This window comes from Ovis canadensis, chromosome 8 (assembly GCF_042477335.2).
Source record: "Ovis canadensis isolate MfBH-ARS-UI-01 breed Bighorn chromosome 8, ARS-UI_OviCan_v2, whole genome shotgun sequence".
Taxonomy (NCBI): domain Eukaryota; kingdom Metazoa; phylum Chordata; class Mammalia; order Artiodactyla; family Bovidae; genus Ovis; species Ovis canadensis.
The window spans coordinates 70,179,061-70,200,356 of record NC_091252.1 but is presented as its reverse complement, the minus strand read 5'-3'; the positions used below and the strand labels follow the sequence as shown (position 1 = coordinate 70,200,356).

At 38.9% G+C, this 21,296-nt stretch overlaps 1 protein-coding gene across 1 annotated transcript in view; it reads right to left on the bottom strand.

Moving 5' to 3' along the window:
* Positions 1-21,296, bottom strand: part of TBPL1 (TATA-box binding protein like 1) — a 38,472-nt gene that overhangs the window by 5,963 nt on the left and 11,213 nt on the right. Inside the window, exon 2 of the mRNA XM_069598469.1 lies at positions 1,001-1,179. Coding sequence (XP_069454570.1) covers positions 1,001-1,135 — 135 coding nt within the window. The 5' untranslated portion in view covers positions 1,136-1,179. The remainder of the gene's footprint in view (positions 1-1,000; positions 1,180-21,296) is intronic.

Below are 21,296 nucleotides of genomic sequence, written 5' to 3'. Positions count from 1 at the left end.
GACCAGTTCACCAACACACCCATCCCTTCACCCCTCTGTGACTTCTAACCCTGCTAGTCTCTGCTTCATGGTGCTCATTACTTTCTTCTGTGTCTTACAGCTGATATGCCTATTACATATTCATGACTGATGTGCAAATCTTGAATGCAGGAGGAAGTTTGGAGCTGGAGATGTAATTTTAGACTTCTTAGAAATGAAAGGCACTTAGAGCTATGGATTTGGATTACATTTTCTACAGTGTGAGTGTAAACAGGTCAGGAACTAAGGTCCAAGATAACATGTGAATTTAAATTTTCATTGCAACTTTTCATTTATGGCAATATTTAATAAATGGCCATAATATATAAAAGAGCTAAATGTTTTACTGAATATGTAACAAAAAAAGGAATTGGACATTTCTTCTTAAAACTCTTGTTACATTTTGAGTTCCTCTCTTTCTCTAGTCATATATTATTAAACTAGAAAGCTAGTAAACCTGGGGAGACCCAATTTATCACAGGCTCAAAACAAAATTCGAGTTAAAATACACTATAAAATTTCTTACCTAAGTAAGAAACAGAGTTTTTTCTTCCTTTAGTTGTCTTTCACTACCAGCTTGTCCATCAACTCAAGATGTTAACGTTCCCAGGAATAATGACTTGTCTGCCATATGGCATGCTCAAGTTTCAATGCAGCATTAAGCCTGTCCCTCTCTTTTTGGCAGATTATTTACTTCTTTTTAAAAGTGAAGATGGCATTATTGATGAACATGAAAATCTTCGTGACTCACTGAAATTTTTAATTGAATTCATCTATACTTCATTTCTAGCCTGAAGAACTAATGCAAATTTACCAAGATATACTGGCATTTAATTTTCAGAGCTTCAGCAGGGCCTTCATACCCATTCTTAATTTTTATAATAAATGTATAAGGTATTATCCTCATTCTTAACTTATTATGTCATTCGCAGCACTATAAAATTAGGCTATGTAGCACACATAACAAAAATCAGATACTTACTCCAACATCACGCTTATAAATTACATTTGCTCCCTCTAAAGCAATCTTCCTTAAGTTCAAATGGCATCTTGTTCTAAAAACACAGACTACATTTGTAATTAGAATGTCCAATGCAACATCACTGTCTGCATCCATTGGGGTAGTTTAAAAACTTGGCTTCCCACCACGAAGATCACATCCTGAGAAGTAAAAACAAACAATTAAATAATTAAACTCAAATGTTCTGTTAATATTTTGGTCATGAGGAATCTTGAAAACTAAAATGCAAGAAGTAGATCTCTATTTTTTATTTTTCAAATGTTTTTTCAAATCATGTCCTTTCTTTGCCCCATGAAAAACGTCACTTTTAAAAAGATAACGTGTCATAGAAAGTCTTTGAAAATCTGAATCTAACTTTCATTCCTTAAAACCGATCAGTAACTTTTACAGGCCAGGAACTTGCCAGACTTAACTCTTGCAACTCGCCTTTACAGCCACCACTTTCCAGGTGTGTCACAGCTATGGTGATTCTCCAAACACAACATGTTCAAGGGCTGGACTCTATGCGGTCCCAATGTCCAACCATTAACGGTACTAAAACCCACCTCATACAACTAGAAAGGGCTATATAGAGAATGACCTACTTTTTCTCTATTCCGGTAGGGCCACTGACTTTCTTAAGTTTTAAGATACAGCGATATTAATAATAACATTCACTAACAGACTTTCTTCATTTACTAGTCATTTATTCATTAACCACTTACTGAAAACCTCTACACACTGAGGAGACTGGAGAAAAACAGAAATAAGACAAAAGATGTCCTGAAGCAGCTCACCAGCCTGTGTATGTACGGGGAAGCTCTAACAAACAACTGTTTAGCACCATACCATTTTTACCAAGATCCCAATCTTATAGAATGTGTATCTTTTCAAAACAATGACAGGAATATTTCTCAAAACAAACAAAAATGAGCCCTAGTTTTACTAAGTACATGATCTACGTCCAGCTAAAATATTTTCTCTTTGAGTATGCATATCTTAAAAAAAAAAAGCAATGGTAATTCAGTTGACCTATCCCACAAAGAGAAAAATCAGAAAATGGTAACAACGCTATTATAATTATCTTTATAATTCCTTGAAGCACTATATGAAAAAAGAACTAGTATTCTTTATAAGGATTCAAATTATCATATGACTGAAAAATAAAGCCAAGAGTCCACATTAAAAAAAAATTCTACCTTGTTTTTCTGCCTTTTAGTTTCTGGTAGGACACAATGAGAACTCAGGTGGTGACTTTCAGCATCTCTGTAGGATCATACAGCACTGAACTCTGTGTATCATTTGAACCTCAACTTCATTCTATTTTCTTTCTTATATGTAGTTCAATCTACCTATCTGTTTGTTTTTCTGTTCTTTGTGCTTGAGCAACCTCAAATGATTCTTGGGTACAAGAGGCGGGGACAGGGGTGGCAGTGGTGTCTGAGGGATAGATACATAGGTGGACAGATTAATAAACAGAGGACAGGAGCAGTTATCAGTGGTGATCTTTAAGTGCACACTCAACATTCGATTCCCAAGTGACTATTCTGAGGATGTAGGCCAATTATACAATCTATCTGTGTCTTGGTTTTCTCACCTATGACATGAAATGGACAGTGCCTAACAGATACTACCATGGGAACTACATAAAATGTATGAAAAGTACTTAACACATATACTTGGAAAATAGTAATACAAAAAATAATAATGATTAGGGGTAAAAGTTTAAGTCCAAGTCCACAGGCAGAGCAGAGGTTTCTTAGCCATCACTTTCCATGATTATATCATAACCCAGATATTGCTCCACTTGCTACTTTCCTATTAGAACTCAGAAATAACTGTGAGGCAGAGGCTTCTGACTGCTCACCCCAACACCCATTTCACCCCTCCTTCACAATGAACATAACCCAGACGTCTAGCTGGATACATTGTGGCAGGAGAAAAAAATTCTATACATTTTAGCCTCCCTGGCAACAGACATTCCCCAAGAGGACACAAGCGCTGTACTGTCAAAGAAATGTAAAACAATATGGCTTCATGACTTTTGAGAAGCCTGCTCAGAGGGACGGAATTAACCAGAGGACCCTTTTGCCTTTCTGCTCTTCTTCATTCTTGCTGGATGGAGTCTGGATGTGAGAGCTAGAGTTCAAGAAGCCATTCAGGATCATGAGACGGGTATGGAAGAACAGTAAGACAGAAGAAGCCTGTGACCCTGATATTGTGAAACTCCTTATCACCCCCATCATTTTCTAATTCTAGACTTTACAAACGTGAGGGAAAAATCAATTTCTATTTTAAGCCCTCCTGGTGGACTTTAACTATATGCAGCCAAATCTAATACTGACTGATACACATCCCATGATAAGAGGCCACAAAAAGCCTGACTTAAAAGCGAAATTACATATGAAGGAACTATGTTGAATTTACCACCTCACACAGACTTTTTACATCAAACAGGCTAAAACAAATGATTCAGATCTCCTACTCTGAGTATTAACTGCTGAACTGTCTGGAAAGACTACAAGGGTAACATACAAGGTAAAAATAAGTCTAAAAAAAAGGGGGAATGCAAACTTTGAGAATGCAAAGAAGCCTTGAAATTAATTAAAATTTGATGATTGTTTCCATACATCAGCAACTTAAAATCTAAAAATAAAGTCATGGGCATAGATAAGTTAGGAAGTATTCACATTTTAGATAAGCATCCCAGCAAACAGTCACAGAAGATGTATCAAGAGTAAAATATGAGAAAGTCATTACTAAGGAAAACAAAGAGGCAGGCATACTACATGAAAACCCCAGATTTTTAAAGCAGTACTAAAAAAGAGATGCATTTGCAAACAGTTAACATCTATCTTGTAAAACAAGAGTTCAGTTCAGTTCAGTCGCTCAGTCGTGTCCAACTCTTTGAGACCCCATGAATTACAGCACGCCAGGCCTCCCTGTCCATCACCAACTCCCGGAGTTCATTCAGAGTCGCATCCATCGAGTCAGTGATGCCATCCAGCCATCTCATCCTCGGTCGTCCCTTTCACTTCTTACAGCTAAACACTTCATATCACTTTTAAGTAGGATAATTCAAATGGCAAGCCAGTAAGAGACAAATCTCAATTCCTACAGAGCATCTGACAGCCTATCATAGTCCTTCCAATTCTGAGTGAAGCTAAATCATTTTATCAATGCGTGAAAAATTCTACCTGAGTAAACTTCTCTCAGCATTCAAGAGGAAAGAATTGATTACCTCTAAAATTAGTTCAAAAGGCTTACATTATTCCTAAAACATACACTTTTTTAAATTAATTAATTTAAATCACTGCAGATGGTGACGGCGGCCATGAAATTAAAAGATGCTTGCTCCTTGGTAGAAAAGCTATGACAAACCTGGACAGCATATTAAAAAGCAGAGACATCACTTTGTCTACAAAACTCTATATAGTCAAAGCTATAGTTTTTCCAGTAGTTATGTATGGATGTGAGAGTTGGACTATAAAGAAAGCTGAGCACTGAAGAACAGATGCTTTTGAACTGTGGTGTTGGAGAAGACTCTTGAGAGTCCCTTGGACTGCAAGGAGATCCAACCAGTCCATCCTAAAGGAGATCAGTCCTGAGTGTTGAAGCTGAAACTCCAATACTTTGGCCACCTAAAGCAAAGAACTGACGTATTGGAAAAGACCCTGATGGTGGGAAAGACTGAAGGCAGGAGGAGAAGGGGATGACAGAAGATGAGATGGTTGGATAGCATCACTGACTCAATGGACATGAGTATGAGCAAGCTCCAGGAATTGGTGATGGACAGGGAAGCCTGGTGTGCTGTAGTCCATAGGGTTGCAAAGAGTTGGACATGACTGAGCAACTGAACTGAACTCACTTTTTAATTGAAGGATAATTGCTTTACAGAATTTTGTTGTTTTCTGTTAAACCTCAACATGAATCAGCCATAGGTATACATATGTCCCCTTCCTCATAAGCCTCCCTCCCATCTCCCTCCCCATCCCACCTCTCTAGGTTGATACAGAGCCCCTGTTTGAGTTCCCTGAGACATATAGCAAATTCCCATTGGCTATCTATTTTACATATTATAATGTAAGTTTCCATGTTACTATTTACATACATCTCACCCTCTCCTCCCCTCTCCCCATGTCCATAAGTCAGTTCTCTATGTCTGTTTTCCCATTGCTGCCCTGCAAATAAATTCTTTGGTACCATCTTTCTAGACTCCATATATATGTGTTAGTATACGATATATATCTTTCTCTTTCTGATTCTGTATAATAGGCTCTAGGTTCATCCACCTCATTGGAACTGACTCAACGGTGTTCTTTTTTATGGCTGAGTAATATTCCATTGGGGCTTCCCTTGTAGCTCAGTCGGTAAAGAATCTGCCTGCAGTGCAGGAGACCTGGGTTCAATCCCTGAGTTGGAAAGATCCCCTGGAGAAGGAAATGGCAACCCACTCCAGTATCCTTGCCTGGAAAATCTCATGGACAGAGGAGTCTGATGAGCTGCATTCCATGGGGTCGCAAAGGGTCGGGCACAACTGAGCAACTAACACTAAACGCTAATATTCCATTGTGTATATGTACCACAACTTTTTTATCCATTCATCTTTTGATTGACCTCTAGGTTGCTTCCATGTTCTAACTATTGTAAACAGTGCTGCAAGGAACATCGAGGTCATGTGTCTTTTTCAATTTTGGTTTCCTCAGGGTATATGCTTAGGAGTGGGACTGCTGGGTCATATGGTGGCAGGGTGGGGGGGGGGGCACTGAGTGCAGCAGAGCATGCACGGGATCTTTGAGGGAGGTTGGTATTATCTTCATTACCTCCACCATAGTTTGCCCTCAGGTCAAACAACAGCAGGGAACACTGCCTCCCTCATCAACAGAAAACCGGATTAAAGATTTACTGAGCATGGCCCTGCCCATCAGAACAAGACCCAGTTTCCCCTGTCAGTCTCTCCCATCAGGAAGCTTCCATAAGCCTCATTATCCATCAGAGGGTAGACAGAATGAAAATCACAATCACGGAAAACTAATCAAACTGATCACAAGGGCCACAGGCTTATCTAATTCAGTGAAACCATGAGCCATGCCATGTGGGGCCACCCAAGATGGAGGGGTCATGCTGGAGAGTTCTGACAAAATGTGGTCCACTAGAGAAGGGAATGGCAAACCGCTTCAGTATTCTTGCCTTGAGAACCCCATGAACAGTATGAAAAGGCAAAAAGATAGGACACTGAAAGAGGAACTCCCCAGGTCGGTAGGTGCTCAATATGCTACTGGAGATCAGTGGAGAAATAACTCCAGAAAGAATGAAGAGACAGAGCTAAAGCAAAAACAACACCCAGTTGTGGATGTGACTGGTGATGGAAGTAAAGTCCAATTCTGCAAAGACTAAAACTGCATAGGAACCTGGAATGTTAGGTCCATGAATCAAGACAAATTGGAAGTGGACAAACAGGAGATGGCAAGAGTGGACATCGACATTTTAGCAATCAGTGAACTAAAATGGACTGGAATGGGTGAATGTAACTCAGATGACCATTATATCTACTACTGTGGGCAGGAATCCCTTAGAAGAGATGGAGTAGCTATCATAGTTAACAAAAGAGTCCAAAATGCAGTACTTGGGTGCAGTCTCAAAAATGACGGGATGATCTCTGTTCGTTTCCAAGGCAAACCATTCAATATCACAGTAATCTAAGTCTAGGTGCTGAAGAACAATGGGTCTATGAAGACCTACAAGACCTTCTAGAACTAACACCAAAAAGGGATGTCTTCTTCATCATAGGGGACTGGAATGCAAAAGTAGGAAGTCAAGAAACACCTGGAGTAACAGGCAAATTTGGCCTTGGAGTACAGAATGAAGCAGGGCAAAGGCTAACAGAGTTTTCCCAAGAGAATCCACTGGCCATAGCAAACACCCACTTCCAATAACACAAGAAAAGCCTCTACACATGGATATATTCCCAAGAGAACCCACTGGCCATAGCAAACACCCACTTCCAATAACACAAGAAAAGCCTCTACACATGGATATCACCAGATGATCAATACCAAAATCATATTGACTATATTCTTTGCAGCCAAAGATGATACAGTCAGCAAAAATAAGACCGGGAGCTGACTGTGGCTTAGTTCATGAATACTTTATTGCCAAATTCCAACTTAAATTGAAGAAAGTAGGGAAACCACAGGACCATTCAGGTATGACCTAAATCAAAACCCTTACGATTATACAGTGGAAGTGACAAATAGATTCAAGCAATTAGATCTGCTAGACAGAGTGCCTGAAGAACTATGGATGGAGATTGGTGATACTGTACAGGAGGCAGTGATCAAGACCATCCCCAAGAAAAAGAAATGCAAGAAGGCAAAATGGCTATTTAAAGAGGCCTTATAAATAGCTGAGAAAAGAAGAGAAGCTAAAGGCAAAGGAGAAAATGAAAGATACAGTCATTTGAATGCAGAGTTTCAAAGAATAGCAAAGAGAGATAAGAAAGCCTTCCTCAGTGATCAATGTAAAGAAATAGAGGAAAACAATAGAATGGGAAAGACTAGAGAGCTCTTCAAGAAAATTAGAGATACCAAGGGAACATTTCATGCAAAGATGGGCTCAATAAAGGACAGAAATGGTATGGGTCTAAAAGAAGCAGAAGATGTTAAGAAGAGGTGGCAAGAATAAACAGAAGAACTGTACAAAAAAGATTTTCATGACCCAGATAACCACAATGGTGTGATCACTCATCTAGAGCCAGACATCCTGGAATGCAAAGTCAAGTGGGCCTAAGGAAGCATTACTACGAACAAAGCTAGTGGAGGTCATGGAATTTCAGCTGAGCTATTTCAAATCCTAAAAGATGATGCTGTGAAAGTGCTGCAGTCAATATGCCAGCAAATTTGGAAAACTCAGCAGTGGCCACAGGACTGGAAAACGTCAGTTTTTATTCCAATCCCAAAGAAAGGCAATGCCAAAGAATGCTCAAACTACTGCACAATTGCACTCATCTTACACGCTAGCAAAGTAATGCTCAAAATCCTCCAAGCCAGGCTTCAACAGTATGTGAACTGTGAACTTCCTGATGTTCAGGCCAGATTTAGAAGAGGCAGAGGAACCAGAGATCAAATTGCCAACATCAGCTGGACTACATGTAAAGAGTCCCAGAAAAATATCTACTTCTGCTTTATTGGCTACACCAAAGCCTTTGACTGTGTGGATCACAATAAACTGTGGAAAATTCTTAAAGAGATTGGGATACCAGATCACTTTACCTGCCTCCTAAAAAATCTGTATGCAGGTCAAGAAGCAACAGTTAGAACTGGACATGGAACAACAGACTGGTTCCAAATTGGGAAAGGAGTACATCAAGGCTGTATATTGCCACCCTTCATATTTAACTTATATGCAGAGTACATCATGTGAAATGCCAGGCTGGATGAAGCACAAGCTGGAATCAAGATTGCCGGGAGAAATATCAGTAACTTCAGATATGCAGATGACACCACCCATGGCAGAAAGCAAAGAACCAAAGAGCCTTTTGACGAAAGTGAAAGAGGAGAGTGAAAAAGTCAGCTTAAAACTCAACATTCAGCAAACTAAGATCATGGCATTTTGTCCCATTACTTCATGGCAATTAGATGGGGAAACAGTGGAAAGAAACAGTGAGTGACTTTATTTTGGGGGGCTCCAAAATCACTGCAGATGATATAGCCATGAAATTCAAAGACGCTTGCTCCTTGGAAGAAAAGCTATGACAAACCTAGACAGCATGTTAAAAAGCAGAGACATTACTTTGCCAACAAAGGTCCGTCTAGTCAAAGCTCTGGTTTTTCCAGTAGTCACGTATGCATATGACAGCTGGACTATAAAGAAATGAACTGTGGTGTTGGAGAAGATTCTGGAGAGTCCCTTGGACCACAAGGAGATCAAACCAGTCAATCCTAAAGAAAATCAGTCCTGAATATTCATTGGAAGGACTGATGCTGAAACTGAAGCTCCACTACTTTGGCCACCTGATGCGAAGAGCTGACTCACTGGAAAAGACCCTGATGCTGGGAAAGACTGAAGGTAGGAGGAGAAGGGGATGACAGAGGAGGAGATGGTTGGATGGCATCATGGACTTGATGGACATGAGTTTGAGTAAGCTCTGGGAGTTGGTGATGGACAGGGAATCCTGGGTGCTGCAGTCCATGGGGTCACAAAGAGTCAGACATGACTGAGTGACTGAACTGAACTGAACTGATGGTGGTTTCTGCCTTATGGCAGTAAGCGAAGAATAATTAAAGAGCCTCTTGATGAAAGTGAAAGAGGAGAGTGAAAAAGCTGGCTTAAAACTCAACATTCAGAAAATAAAGATCATGGCATCCAGTCCCATCACTTCATGGCAAATAGATGGGGAAACAATGGAAACAGTGACAGACTTTCTTCTCATGGGCTCCAAAATCACTGCAGATAATGACTGTAGCCATGAAATTCAGATGCTTGCTCCTCAGAAGAAAAGCTATGACAAACCTAGACAGCATATTAAAAAGCAGAGACATTATTTTGCCAACAAAGGTCCGACGAGCCAAGGCTATGGTTTTTCCAGTGGTCAGGTATGGATGTGAGAGTTGGACTATAAAGAAAGCTGAGCGTAGAAGAACTGATGCTTTTGAACTGTGGTGTTGGAGAAGACTCTGGAGAGTCCCTTGGACTGCAAGGAGATCCAACCAGTCCATCCTAAAGGAGATCAGCCCTAAATATTCATTGGAAGGACTGATTTTGAAGCTGAAACTCCAATTCTTTGGCCACCTGATGCAAAGAACTAACTCATTCTAAAAGATCCTGATTCTGGGAAAGATTGAAGGCGGGATGAAAAGGGAACGAGAGAGGATGAGATAATTGGATGGCATCACCGACTTGATGGACATGGGTTTGAGTAAGCTCTCGGAGTTGGTGATGGACAGGGAAGCCTGGCATGCTGCAGTCCCTGGGGTCGCAAAGAGTCAGACACATCTGAGTGACTGAACTGAACTGATGGTGGTTTTATTCCTGGTTTTTTAAGGAATCTCTATACTGTCTTGCATAGTGGCTGTATCAATTTACATTCCCACCAACAAGTGCAAGAGGGTTCCCTTTTCTCCACACCCTCTTCAGCATTTATTGTTTGCATGCTTTTTGATGATGGCCATTCTGACTGGTGTGAGGGGATATCTCATTTTGTTGTGATTTGCATTTCTCTAATAATGAGCAATGTTGAGCATCTGTTCATGTGTTTGTCAGCCATCTGTATGTCTTCTTTGGAGAAATGTCTGTTAGGTCTTTTTCCCACTTTTTGATTGGGTTGTTTGTTTTTCTGGTATTGAGTTGTACGAGCTGCTTATATATTTTGGAAATTAATCCTTTGTCAGTTGTTTCATTTGCTATTATTTTCTCCCATTCTGAAGGTTGTCTTTTCACCTTGCTTATCGTTTCCTTTGCTGTGCAAAAGCTTTTAAGTTTAATCAGATCCCACTTGTTTACTTTAAAACATACCAATAACTTTTAAAACACAGTTTAAACACACACATACACAGCTACAGCTATAAAAAAGATGGGGAGAATTAATTCTCAGTAGGGAAGAAATATTCCAAATTGCTTGTAACTATGGTACCTATAGTTCCCTACGGTACCTTGAAGTTCCCTGATAGCTCGGACAGTAAAGCGTCTGCCTACAATGTGGGAGACCTGGGTTCGATCCCTGGGTCAGGAAGATCCTCTGGAGAAGGAGATGGCAACCCACACCAGTACTCTTGCCTGGAAAATCCCATGGACGGAGGAGCATGGTAGGCTACAGTCCATGGGGTTACAAAGAGTCAGACATGACTGAGCAACTTCACTTTTCATGGTACCTATAGTTAAACATCTATTTCACTTATGATATTCTGAAGGTTCAAGACTACATCTTAAAGTCACATCCATGACTTGGCATCATATCTCATACATAGAAAATGTTCTATTACTATTTCGTGAATAAATGCTAGAAAATCCAACAGTTCAATCTTCAGTTTAAATTAGAATTATCATTAGCTAGAATCCCAAACTACAATTTTTTTAATATTGGGTATGGAAAAATTAAAAAAAACAAAAAGCAAAACTAAAAGCTCCTGAAGAAAGTGCTTCAGGTCAAGTTCAAACTGCTTTAAAGTCAAAATGGAACCATGAAGTTAGAAGCAAAATGAATCCAAAACAGAGTGAGTGCCACTAGTTTACTACATCTCAAAACTGAGGTAAACTAAGCATAGTAGTGTTTACTTGATGATAATACATTATTATTAAAAAAAAAACAAACACGTAACAGAAAGAAAAAAAGAAACTAAAAGCAAGCCTGAAACTTCAGTTCCAAAGCCACTCACTCTCATTTAAATGAAGAAGAGCTAAGAATCTTTTTCTTCCCTGCTGCTGCTGCTGCTAAGTCGCTTCAGTCGTGTCCGACAATGTGCAACCCCATGGACCGCAGCCTACCAGGCTTCCCCGTCCCTGGGATTCTCCAGGCAAGAACACTGGAGTGGGTTGCCATTTCCTTCTCCAATGCATGAAAGTAAAAAGTGAAAATGAAGTCGCTCAGTGGTGTCTGACTCTTCACAACCCCATGGACTGCAGCCCTACATGCCCCTTAGTAGCCATGAAAATGCATATGTAGTGTTCTTTACTATATTTCAGGATGGCTTACACATTTAAAACTTTTAAACTTGTTTGCATGCATCCAAGGGAAATAGGTTTCAGCAAATCCACAAAAAAGAACACCATTTTAAAGTGGCATTTAAATTTACAAAGCTGTTAAGCCTGCTAACACTACAGTACAAAATACTTAAGACAACATAAATGACAAAAATAAACATCTATGTTCCTAGCATCCAGCTTAAAAAGTATAATTTACAATACAATGGATGTCTCCCCTCCTGCTCTTCTCCTAGATAAGGTCCTCAATTCCTTTCCTCTGGAGAAAACTCCATTCTCGCCAATTTGTTGTTTTATTATTCTCATATATTCCTCTTAAAGTTATGACATACACATTATATCCTTGAACCCAATAAATCATTTAAAAAAATACATTAATGGATTTGGCTTGGTAATACTTCATTTTGGATTAATTCATCTATTTTTGTAAGCAGAATTTGTCTATAATCCTTTCTTGGACTTTATCTGGTTTGAGTATCATGGGTGATATCAGACTTACTAGACAAGTTAGGTTGCTTTCTTCTTAAAAAAAAAAAAAACCACCTCTGGAAGACAGTTTTAGAAGACCTCATTTGAAAACTGTCTTGACCTGTTTCTTGTTTCCTTTGTGGATTTTAAAAGCTTAATTTAATTTAAGAGTTTTAAGACATTTGATGTCTTCTATTTCTTCCTTGATCAGTTTTCCCAAATTAAATTTTCTTGGGAAATTTTCCAGTTCTTCCAAAATTTAACATTTTATGGCATTTAATTTTTCATGGTTTTCATACAAATTTTAAAAACTCAACTTCAGTATACTTATCTCTTCATCATAGTATCATTTATCCCTGTTTTTTTTTCTATCATCAATCTTGCTGAAAAGTTTTTCTATTTTTTGTTTGCTCAAAGGACAAACTATTGATAGGTAGTTTGATCCTCTTTATTAATTTTTTTTTTTTGCCTTACGTTCTTCCTTCTACAGATCTACTCTTTTCTTGATTTCTTATATTGGAAAGTAAGCTGGATGCTTAATATGTCAGTTTTGAACTTTTTCTCTCTTCTTGTATGAGCATTAGAGCAGTGATAACCAAGTGCATTCAGTATATCTGAAGTTGGATATATAATGTTTTCACTATCCCTTGATTCTAACAGTAGTTGCATTTGCATTATTTTTTTTAAGACCACTTATTTATAAATTATCTTTAGACATATATAGCTCTTAAAATCACTAGCAATGAGGACGGTGCTAACTTAAAAGAATGAGATACCACTACTCATACTGGTAAACATCAAACATTGCTGATGAATGCATCTTGAGAAATTATTCAACTGAGCAAAGTATAAATAAAGATGATATCCTGCAATTCTGTTAATAGCAGAAACCTACGTGCCAATGCAGAAGGGGCTGGTTAAATAAAGTATAGCATAGTCTAATACAACAGACTACTAAACTGACTTTATAAATTATAACTACATGGATATAGACAGAGGTTCATAATATGAAAACAAACATACATTTGATAAGAGTTCATTTTGGTTTATATATCTACGTATGTACTAAAAGTGCCAAAATGTTCACAATTATTCTATTCAGAGAACTGGCAACAGGGTGACTTTGGTAATTTCCCCACTGCCCAAGGCCTAATATTAAGACATGATTTGACAAGGTGTTTTGTCCTGTTTCTCAAGTAAATGCCAACTATGAGTTTGTCAACTATTTCCTTCTAATAAAAAGCAAAGTTGAAAGTTGAAGCTGTCCTACTTCAGGAAATAACGTATTTCTAGCATTGTATTAAGATGCACTATTGAGTTGAAGCAGATTTTTATGGACAAGTTAGGTCCTCCTGGTGGTATTCCAACCACAACCTTAAAGCATCAACTGGAAAACATCGCCACCTCCTGGTTTTTAAGACAAATTACAGCCAACACTACTACATTTAAAATTCTCCAGGAGGAAAAGAAGGAAATGGCAACCCACTCCAGTCAGTGTTCTTGTCTGGGAAATGCCATAGACATGAGGGAGCCTGGTGGGCTGCTAGAGTCCATGGGGTCACAAAAGAGTCGGATATGACTTAGCAACTGAGCACACCAGGAAAGATATTTTAAACTAAAAGGGCACAACAAACATTGTTACGAAAACAAAGCAAAAATAACCCTAAAATCTAACTAAAAGCCAAAAGAATAAAGTAAAATAAAACTGAGAATACAGAAAGTAAATTCTGGCTACTTTTAAGGGTACTTAAGTTGCATCTGGGAGAAGGCAATGGCAACCCACTCCAGTACTCTTGCCTGGAAAATCCCATGGACGAAGGAGCCTGGTAGGCTGCAGTCCATGGGGTCGCTGAGACGGGCACCACTGAGCAACTTTACTTTCACTTTTCACTTTAATGCACTGGAGAAGGAAATGGCAACCCAGTGCAATATTCTTGCCTGGAGAATCCCAGGGATGGGGGAGCCTGGTGGGCTGCCATCTATGGGGTCGCACAGAGTCGGACATGACTGAAGCGACTTAGCAGGAGCAGCAGCAGCAAGTTGGATCTGAGGATACAGTGGGTGGGTCCTCTAAGATTTAACCACAGAACTACTCTCCATGATTTGAGAAATGGCAGAGACAGACTGGATACAGTCCAGCTGCAAACACAATGTGAGCCCAGGTGGTGTCCTAGGGATCCTTCTTTTCTACAAACAAGACATGCCATCCAAACTAACTGCACACTCTTTATAAAGTTCCCCAAATAGCAGTTTAGGAAAGAGACATTTTGTGCTCCTGATTCCAACAGATTACTCAACCATCTCTCAATACACACCTGCGACCGAGATGGAGAAAGGCTAATAGTCTGCCTTTTACAAAGAGGGTCTTCTTTCACACAGGTTTAACATTAATAGTACACCAGAAACCTTATAAAACAGGGTGCCGACCTAGTGTTCACATTCAGGTATATGACACTGGGTAAGTTACCTAACCTCTCTCTTAAGTCCTAATTTTCTCTTCTGAAAAATTGGTGATAATATCATCTTATCTCCCAGGGTGTTTTTAAGAAGTAAGGACTATTCATCTGTGTCAAGTACATAGCATACTGTATGTATTCACTAAATGGTAACTATTACCATTTAATGGATTCACAGGTAGACTATTGTAACCAGATGGTATTAATGAACTGACACAAAACTTGAGAACAATCATACTGATAGAAAAAAAAAACAAAACAAAAACAGACCATAACAGGTTAGGCAGGGGTCAGCAAAATAACAACCAATGGGCCAGGCCCTGATTTTTTTTTAATCTTACTGAAACAGTCATGCTCATGTGTTTGCTTAATGACTATGTGGCAGAGCTGAGCAACTGTGAAAGTGAAAGGCACTCAGTGGTGTCTGAATCTTTGCTACCCCAGGGACTATACAGTCCATGGAATTCTCCAGGCCAGAATACTGAAGTGGGTAGCCTTTCCCTTCTCCAGCAGATCTTCCCAACCCAGGGATCAAACCCAGGTGTCCCGCATTGCAGGCGGATTCTTTACCAGCTGAGCCACAAGGGAAGCCCTAGCAGTTGTGACAAAGACCCAAGACCCACAAGCCTAAAGTAGTTACTATATGGTCCTCTAAGAAAAAGTTTGCAGATCCCCAGGCTAGTGCAATGGGGCAGTATCAATAAAATGACATCTAATGTAAATAAAGTTTACATTTTTATTAAGAGGAATAAAACCTCTGTATACCATGGTCCTTGATTGGCTCCTGGTTGGAACAAAACAGGTGTTAAGATCTGAATACGATAGATAATTTGAATCTATTAGACAGTATTAGGGAACTGCTATTAATTTTGCTAGGTCAAACAATACAGTGGTCATACAGACGATTACGCTTATTTTTTAACATGCATATTGAAATAGTCAAGGGAAAAATGCCATGTCTGGAATCACTATCTGAACTCAGTAACAAACAGATTTCGTAAAGTTTCAGATGATCCCCTCAATATCTGGAATCTTGCCACAGGAACCAAACAAATTAGGAAAATTTGAGTACAGAATAGATCTGGATTGTAGGTATAATTTTAAGACAAAGAAATGCCACATTACTGCCTCAACTCTTAACAATGATTAAATCTAGGCGAAAGGATATAAGGATATAATGCTCTCCCTACATTTTGGTCTAAACAATGTCTATAATAATTTTTAAAAGCTGTTTAAAAAGAAAAACAAATTTCCTCACAATAGGCCACACTAAGACAATGTGGGAGTTAATTATATATATATATATATATATATTTTTTTTTTAAAGAAAAACCAGATCAGATAGAGTATTCACAGCAAAGGAATTACTAGCCTCTTTGCTACTAAAACATCTAGAATATCCTGACTTTATCATTTAAAGAGGGCACTGATATCCAGAGGAAAGCAGGATGGCATGAGATATAAAAATAGTTGTGTGAGGAAAGTCTCAGGACATTTAGCACAAGACAGGAAAGACAGCAGTTGCTTTCAGATGTCTAAATAAAAAGGAAACCAAAAAATCCAAATGAAGGCCCAGAGGAAGAGACCTTATGAAGTCACACCAGAAACCAAATACCTGCAAAGCAGCAGGCCCCATGGAAGATAAGTGGCCGAAAATACAGAGGGAGGGCAAGATAAGCTGGACTGTTACAGAATGAGTCTTTTATTAGGTAAAAGATGTGACTAGATGGCTTCTAAGATGCCCATCTAACTCTCAAATCCCAAGATTCCAACATCTGAGATGAAGACATACTCTAGACACATTTAGGAATTACATACTACATTTCAATTTTCAGTCTAGAACTATTATGTAGTTTAGTTAAATTGACAACCCATTCTGAACTTCCCACTTTTCCTACAACAAGCACTTGTATTCAAATGGGCAATGCAGAGAGAAAGTTAGAAGCACTGAGGGGCAACGGCACAGGCAGACAACCAAAATGCAAAGTCTGTTTGACTTGGTGACATCACATCATGAAGACACTTCTGTGTGTGGCCCAACAGCTTATACTTTATACCAACAGTTCTTGGTGTCAGCATTTTTGTGTTCTAGCCACATGCAGAAAATTTCATTAACAATATGCTTGACCACAAAAATCCTTGTATATTCTAAAGGAAAGGATTCTGAAGGAAAGGATTATATAGTATACTACTCATATTACAAAAAAACAGTTAACAAATGCTTAAGTAAAAGAAAAAGTATGTACAAAACCATAATTTGTTGTTGTTCAATTGCTAAGTCTTGACCAACTCTTTCTGACCCCATGGACTGCAGCACACCAGGCTTGCCTGTGCTTCACTCTTTCCCAGAGTTTGCTCAAACTCACGTCCACTGAGTTGGTGACGTCATCCTCTATCTTCACTACATATGTATCTACCTTTTACCTCTGACTTTTTCTAAATACCAATTCTGAAGACTGGTATCAGAATAGTTATTACAATTTTTAAAAATCTACATCAAGAAAATTACAAATACTCTTTTTCTCTAGTTTTTATTTTACATTGGAGTACAGCTGATTTACAATGTTGTGTTACTTTCAAGTGTACAGCAAACTGATCTAGTTACACATATACATACATCTATTCTTTTTCAGATTCTTTTCCCTTGTAGGTTATTACAGAGAAAGGTACTAGTTTTTAAATAACTCTGATGCTTGCCAGCAACCATCTATTTAAAAAATAGGTAAGGAGAAGTATATTTTATGTTTCAGTCAATGAAAATATCTGTAATGATGCCTAAAAGGTGGTGGAGGAAGATTTAAACAATGGTGATTTTCTGAATGAGTGCTTAAGTCACTGCTGCTGCTAAGTCGCTTCAGTAGTATCTGACTCGGTGCGATTCCATAGATGGCAGCCCACCAGGCTCCCCCGTCCCTGGGATTCTCCAGGCAAGAACACCGGAGTGGGTTGCCACTTCCTTCTCCAATGCGTGAAACTGAAAAGTGAAAGTGAAGTAGCTCAGTCGTGTCTGACTCTTCGAGACCCCCCTGGACTGCAGCCTACCAGGCTCCTCCATCCATGGGATTTTCAAGGCAAGAGTACTGGAGTGGGATGCCATTGCCTTCTCCGTCATTACTCCCAGACATAACCAATTAGATCATATCTTCTTATTTTCAATAAGCAGTCAGCACTTCTCAAATAATGCAGAACACTGATTTCCAGGTATTTATCTCTGTATGCTATTTATCCAAATAGATTTACATTGGAATCGAGCACTTTAGAAATGCATTAATAGCAAAAATACATTAAACACTCATAATTGGACCACATATGGCTTTCCTTGTCTTCTATATAGATATACTTACTCATTCATTAATTCACTTATAGTAATACCATCCAGACCTATGAATATTAATAGCCTGAGAACAAACTCCTGAGCATTAACTTCTGTTGCACAGGCATTAACTAGGTCTCTGACCTCAGAGTTACAGGGTTTAACCAAATCATTTATTCACACACCCCTCAGATATGCATTGGCTCAAACTTTGTACCTTTCCATTCATGCGTACCTTTGTTTACTGATCCCCTAATTAAGTTACTACTAATAATAAAGTCAATGTGTAAAATTCAAAAAACCCTAAAAACAATATCCTAGAATATTACTACGGTCTATCTATAGGCTTATTTTTCATAAAACTAAGATGCTACATCTTTTTTGCAGCAGATCACAACATTATACACAAAGATTATCAGCTTACTTGCTTCATGTCAATCCCATATTTATACTTTATCTACTATGCCTGTCCTTCATTCACTTAATTTTTCCATGTGTTAAAGATGGTACATATGGTAGCCAGCCTCCAAGATGGCACCAGTTTACACTATCATAAAAAAGTTCCAGTACAAAAACAAATCCACCTGCAATGCTGGAGATCTGAGTTTGATCCCTGGGTTGGGAAGATCTCCTGGAGGAGAGCATGGCAACACACTCCAGTATTCTTGCCTGGAGAATCCACATGGATAGAGGAGCTTGGTGGGCTACAGTCCATGGGGTTGCAAAGAGTTGGACACGACTGAGCAACTAAGCATTTTGCAATTTGAAAATACATAATCTAATACTTATCCTGTTTTAACAATGTTTAAACAGTAGCCTGTTTAAGGATTTCACTAGTTTAATATGTACTAAAATGTATCTGTGAAGTAAGAAGACTTGGGTGTTAAGGTGTGGACTGTACAATGGATGCTATGTGACAAGGACTGACTCTAAACTGTTCTTACCTTTATATGCAAAATACAAACAACACTATTTACTCACCATATGACTGATTTGAGGGGTTAGTGAGTACCTCACAAATTATAATAGTGTGGGGTTTAGTCGCTAAGTTGTGTCCAAGCCCTTGATACCTCATGGACTGTAGCCCACCAGGCTCCTCTGTCCATGAGACTTTTCAGACAAGAATACTGGAGTGGGTTGCCATTTCCTTCTCCAGCACAAATTATAATATGCTCTATTAAAGTAACATTACACTAGTCAATGGTAACATTAATTTTAACTAATGTACTATTATATGAGGAAAAAGTATATTTTGATGAATACAACTTCTGGGGATTCAAACTCAAAGATGAAGAAATCTGGCATGGAGATTCCTTACTATGTAAAAGAAAAATTTATTTTGGCTAGATTTCTTAGTATTTCAAATAAGCGGTCTTAACGTGATTTTTAAAGGTTATATGTCATTTTCTGATGACATAAGAAATATTTAAATAAAAAAGTCATCTATAGTCCCACCACTGTGATAATTACTACTGTTTTTCTATGCTCACATGGGCACATGTTTTTAGGCTGCTAAGTCCACATATTTATTTGTATATACTAAACAGGGTTGAGATCATATGCATAAGCTGTTGCATCTAGTCAACAAAAGATTTTGTAAAAATCTTATCTGCAACTTTTGCTAAGAAAAATAGCAATACTGAATTCATTAATTTTCCTTGAACACTAATGAAGGTGAACTTTTCAAATATTAATAGTTAATTTACTCTAGGCTAACTGCCTCATATTCTTTGCTCATTCTCCTTCTGAGATATCCTACTGGTTTTATAAATGCTTGTATGTAAAGAAGTGTCAGTCTTTTGCCTGCTTATGCTATTTCTTCAGCTAAAAATGATTAATGCCTATTTTCACTCATTCCTACTTGTTCTACAAGTTACCTTCATTCATAATCAGTTCTAGAACAATAAACAGTAATCTAAGCATCAGGCCCCAGCCTACTGGATGGGGATCCAGTAGTGAGGAAGACTTGGCAGAGGGGACAGCAGGCATTCTCAGCTCTGAGGAGAGGAATGTGAACTGTTCAGATGTGAAGAAGAGTGGGAAGAGGGAAAGGGGCACGAGATCAGGCTGGAGATGTGGGGAGGGGTTAAGTCCTGCCTTCCAGACCATGTTAAGGATTTTCACATTTATTCCAAGATAACGGTGGGCTAAAGAGAAGCAAGAAATGACATAATGTATTTGTTTTTCATGAGACTCTATAATTGCCATTTCTTTAACAAGAGAATGGGATGCAAGGCAAGAAAGGGCAGAAAACTCAGGTCCACCACTGCGGTCCTGGTGAGAAAGGACAGTAGTGGGAGCAGGGTGGATGAAGAGGCAAAGCAGTAGGTCAGAGAGAGACTTCTTTAGGAGACAGAGGGAACAGAGCTTTGCAACTGATATGGAGAAGAGGAAAATGGAGATGGAGTATGACTCCAGGTTTGTGGCCTACGATACCATCTACTGGGACAGGGACTCTGGAGGCAGAGCAGGTTTGCAAGGGGAGATGGGAAAAGGAGCAGGGGGTAAGGATTCTGTTTTTGACCCATTGATTTGAAGGAACTTGTGAGACATCCACAAGGAGAAACAGACAATCAGGTAAGAGTCCACTGCTGAGGACAGGCCTAGGTCTAGACTGCAGGTGAAATCTTAGAAACCCACATGTAGAAGGTAATTAAAGCCGTGCTGGATAAAATAAGAAATCAAAGGTACTAAGACCTCTGGTCTCCAGGACTGAGCCAGGGCATCCATGACCATGATGAACACTCTGAGACCCATGACCACGCTGCCAGGGGACCCACTACACAGCATTCTCACACTACAGTGAAATTTCATATTTCAGCATCTCCGTGGTAGACAATAAGCTCCTCAGAAGAATGATCGAGTCTTACTTATTTCTGTACCCCAGTCTTGGCATAGGTCCCAAGGCATGAAACGCATTCAATGAAGTGTCTGTGAGAGGTTAACTGTTAGCCTGAGATTATTAAAAAGCACTATCTCCAAACATGCACAGAGAAACAAGCTTTAAGAGGCCAGGCTCTGGAGCAGATTACTTGGGTTAAATCCAGACTCTACCACTTATCAGTCATATGACTTGGGAAAGTTATTTAACGCCTTTGTGCCTCAACTTCCACATCTGTAAAATAAGGCAGATAACAGCACCTACTGCCAAGTGTTGGGAAAACTAAAATTTCATGCAGAGCATTTAGCATAGTACTTGTACATGGTAAGCATTCAAATTTAGCTCTTCTTATTGTTACTATTATTATCTTCTTTCTTCATCTTCCATGGATACAGAAACATGCAAAAATGGAAAGGATTTCCAGTTATTCATTGTGGTCCTCCAGCTTTGGAACGCAAAAAC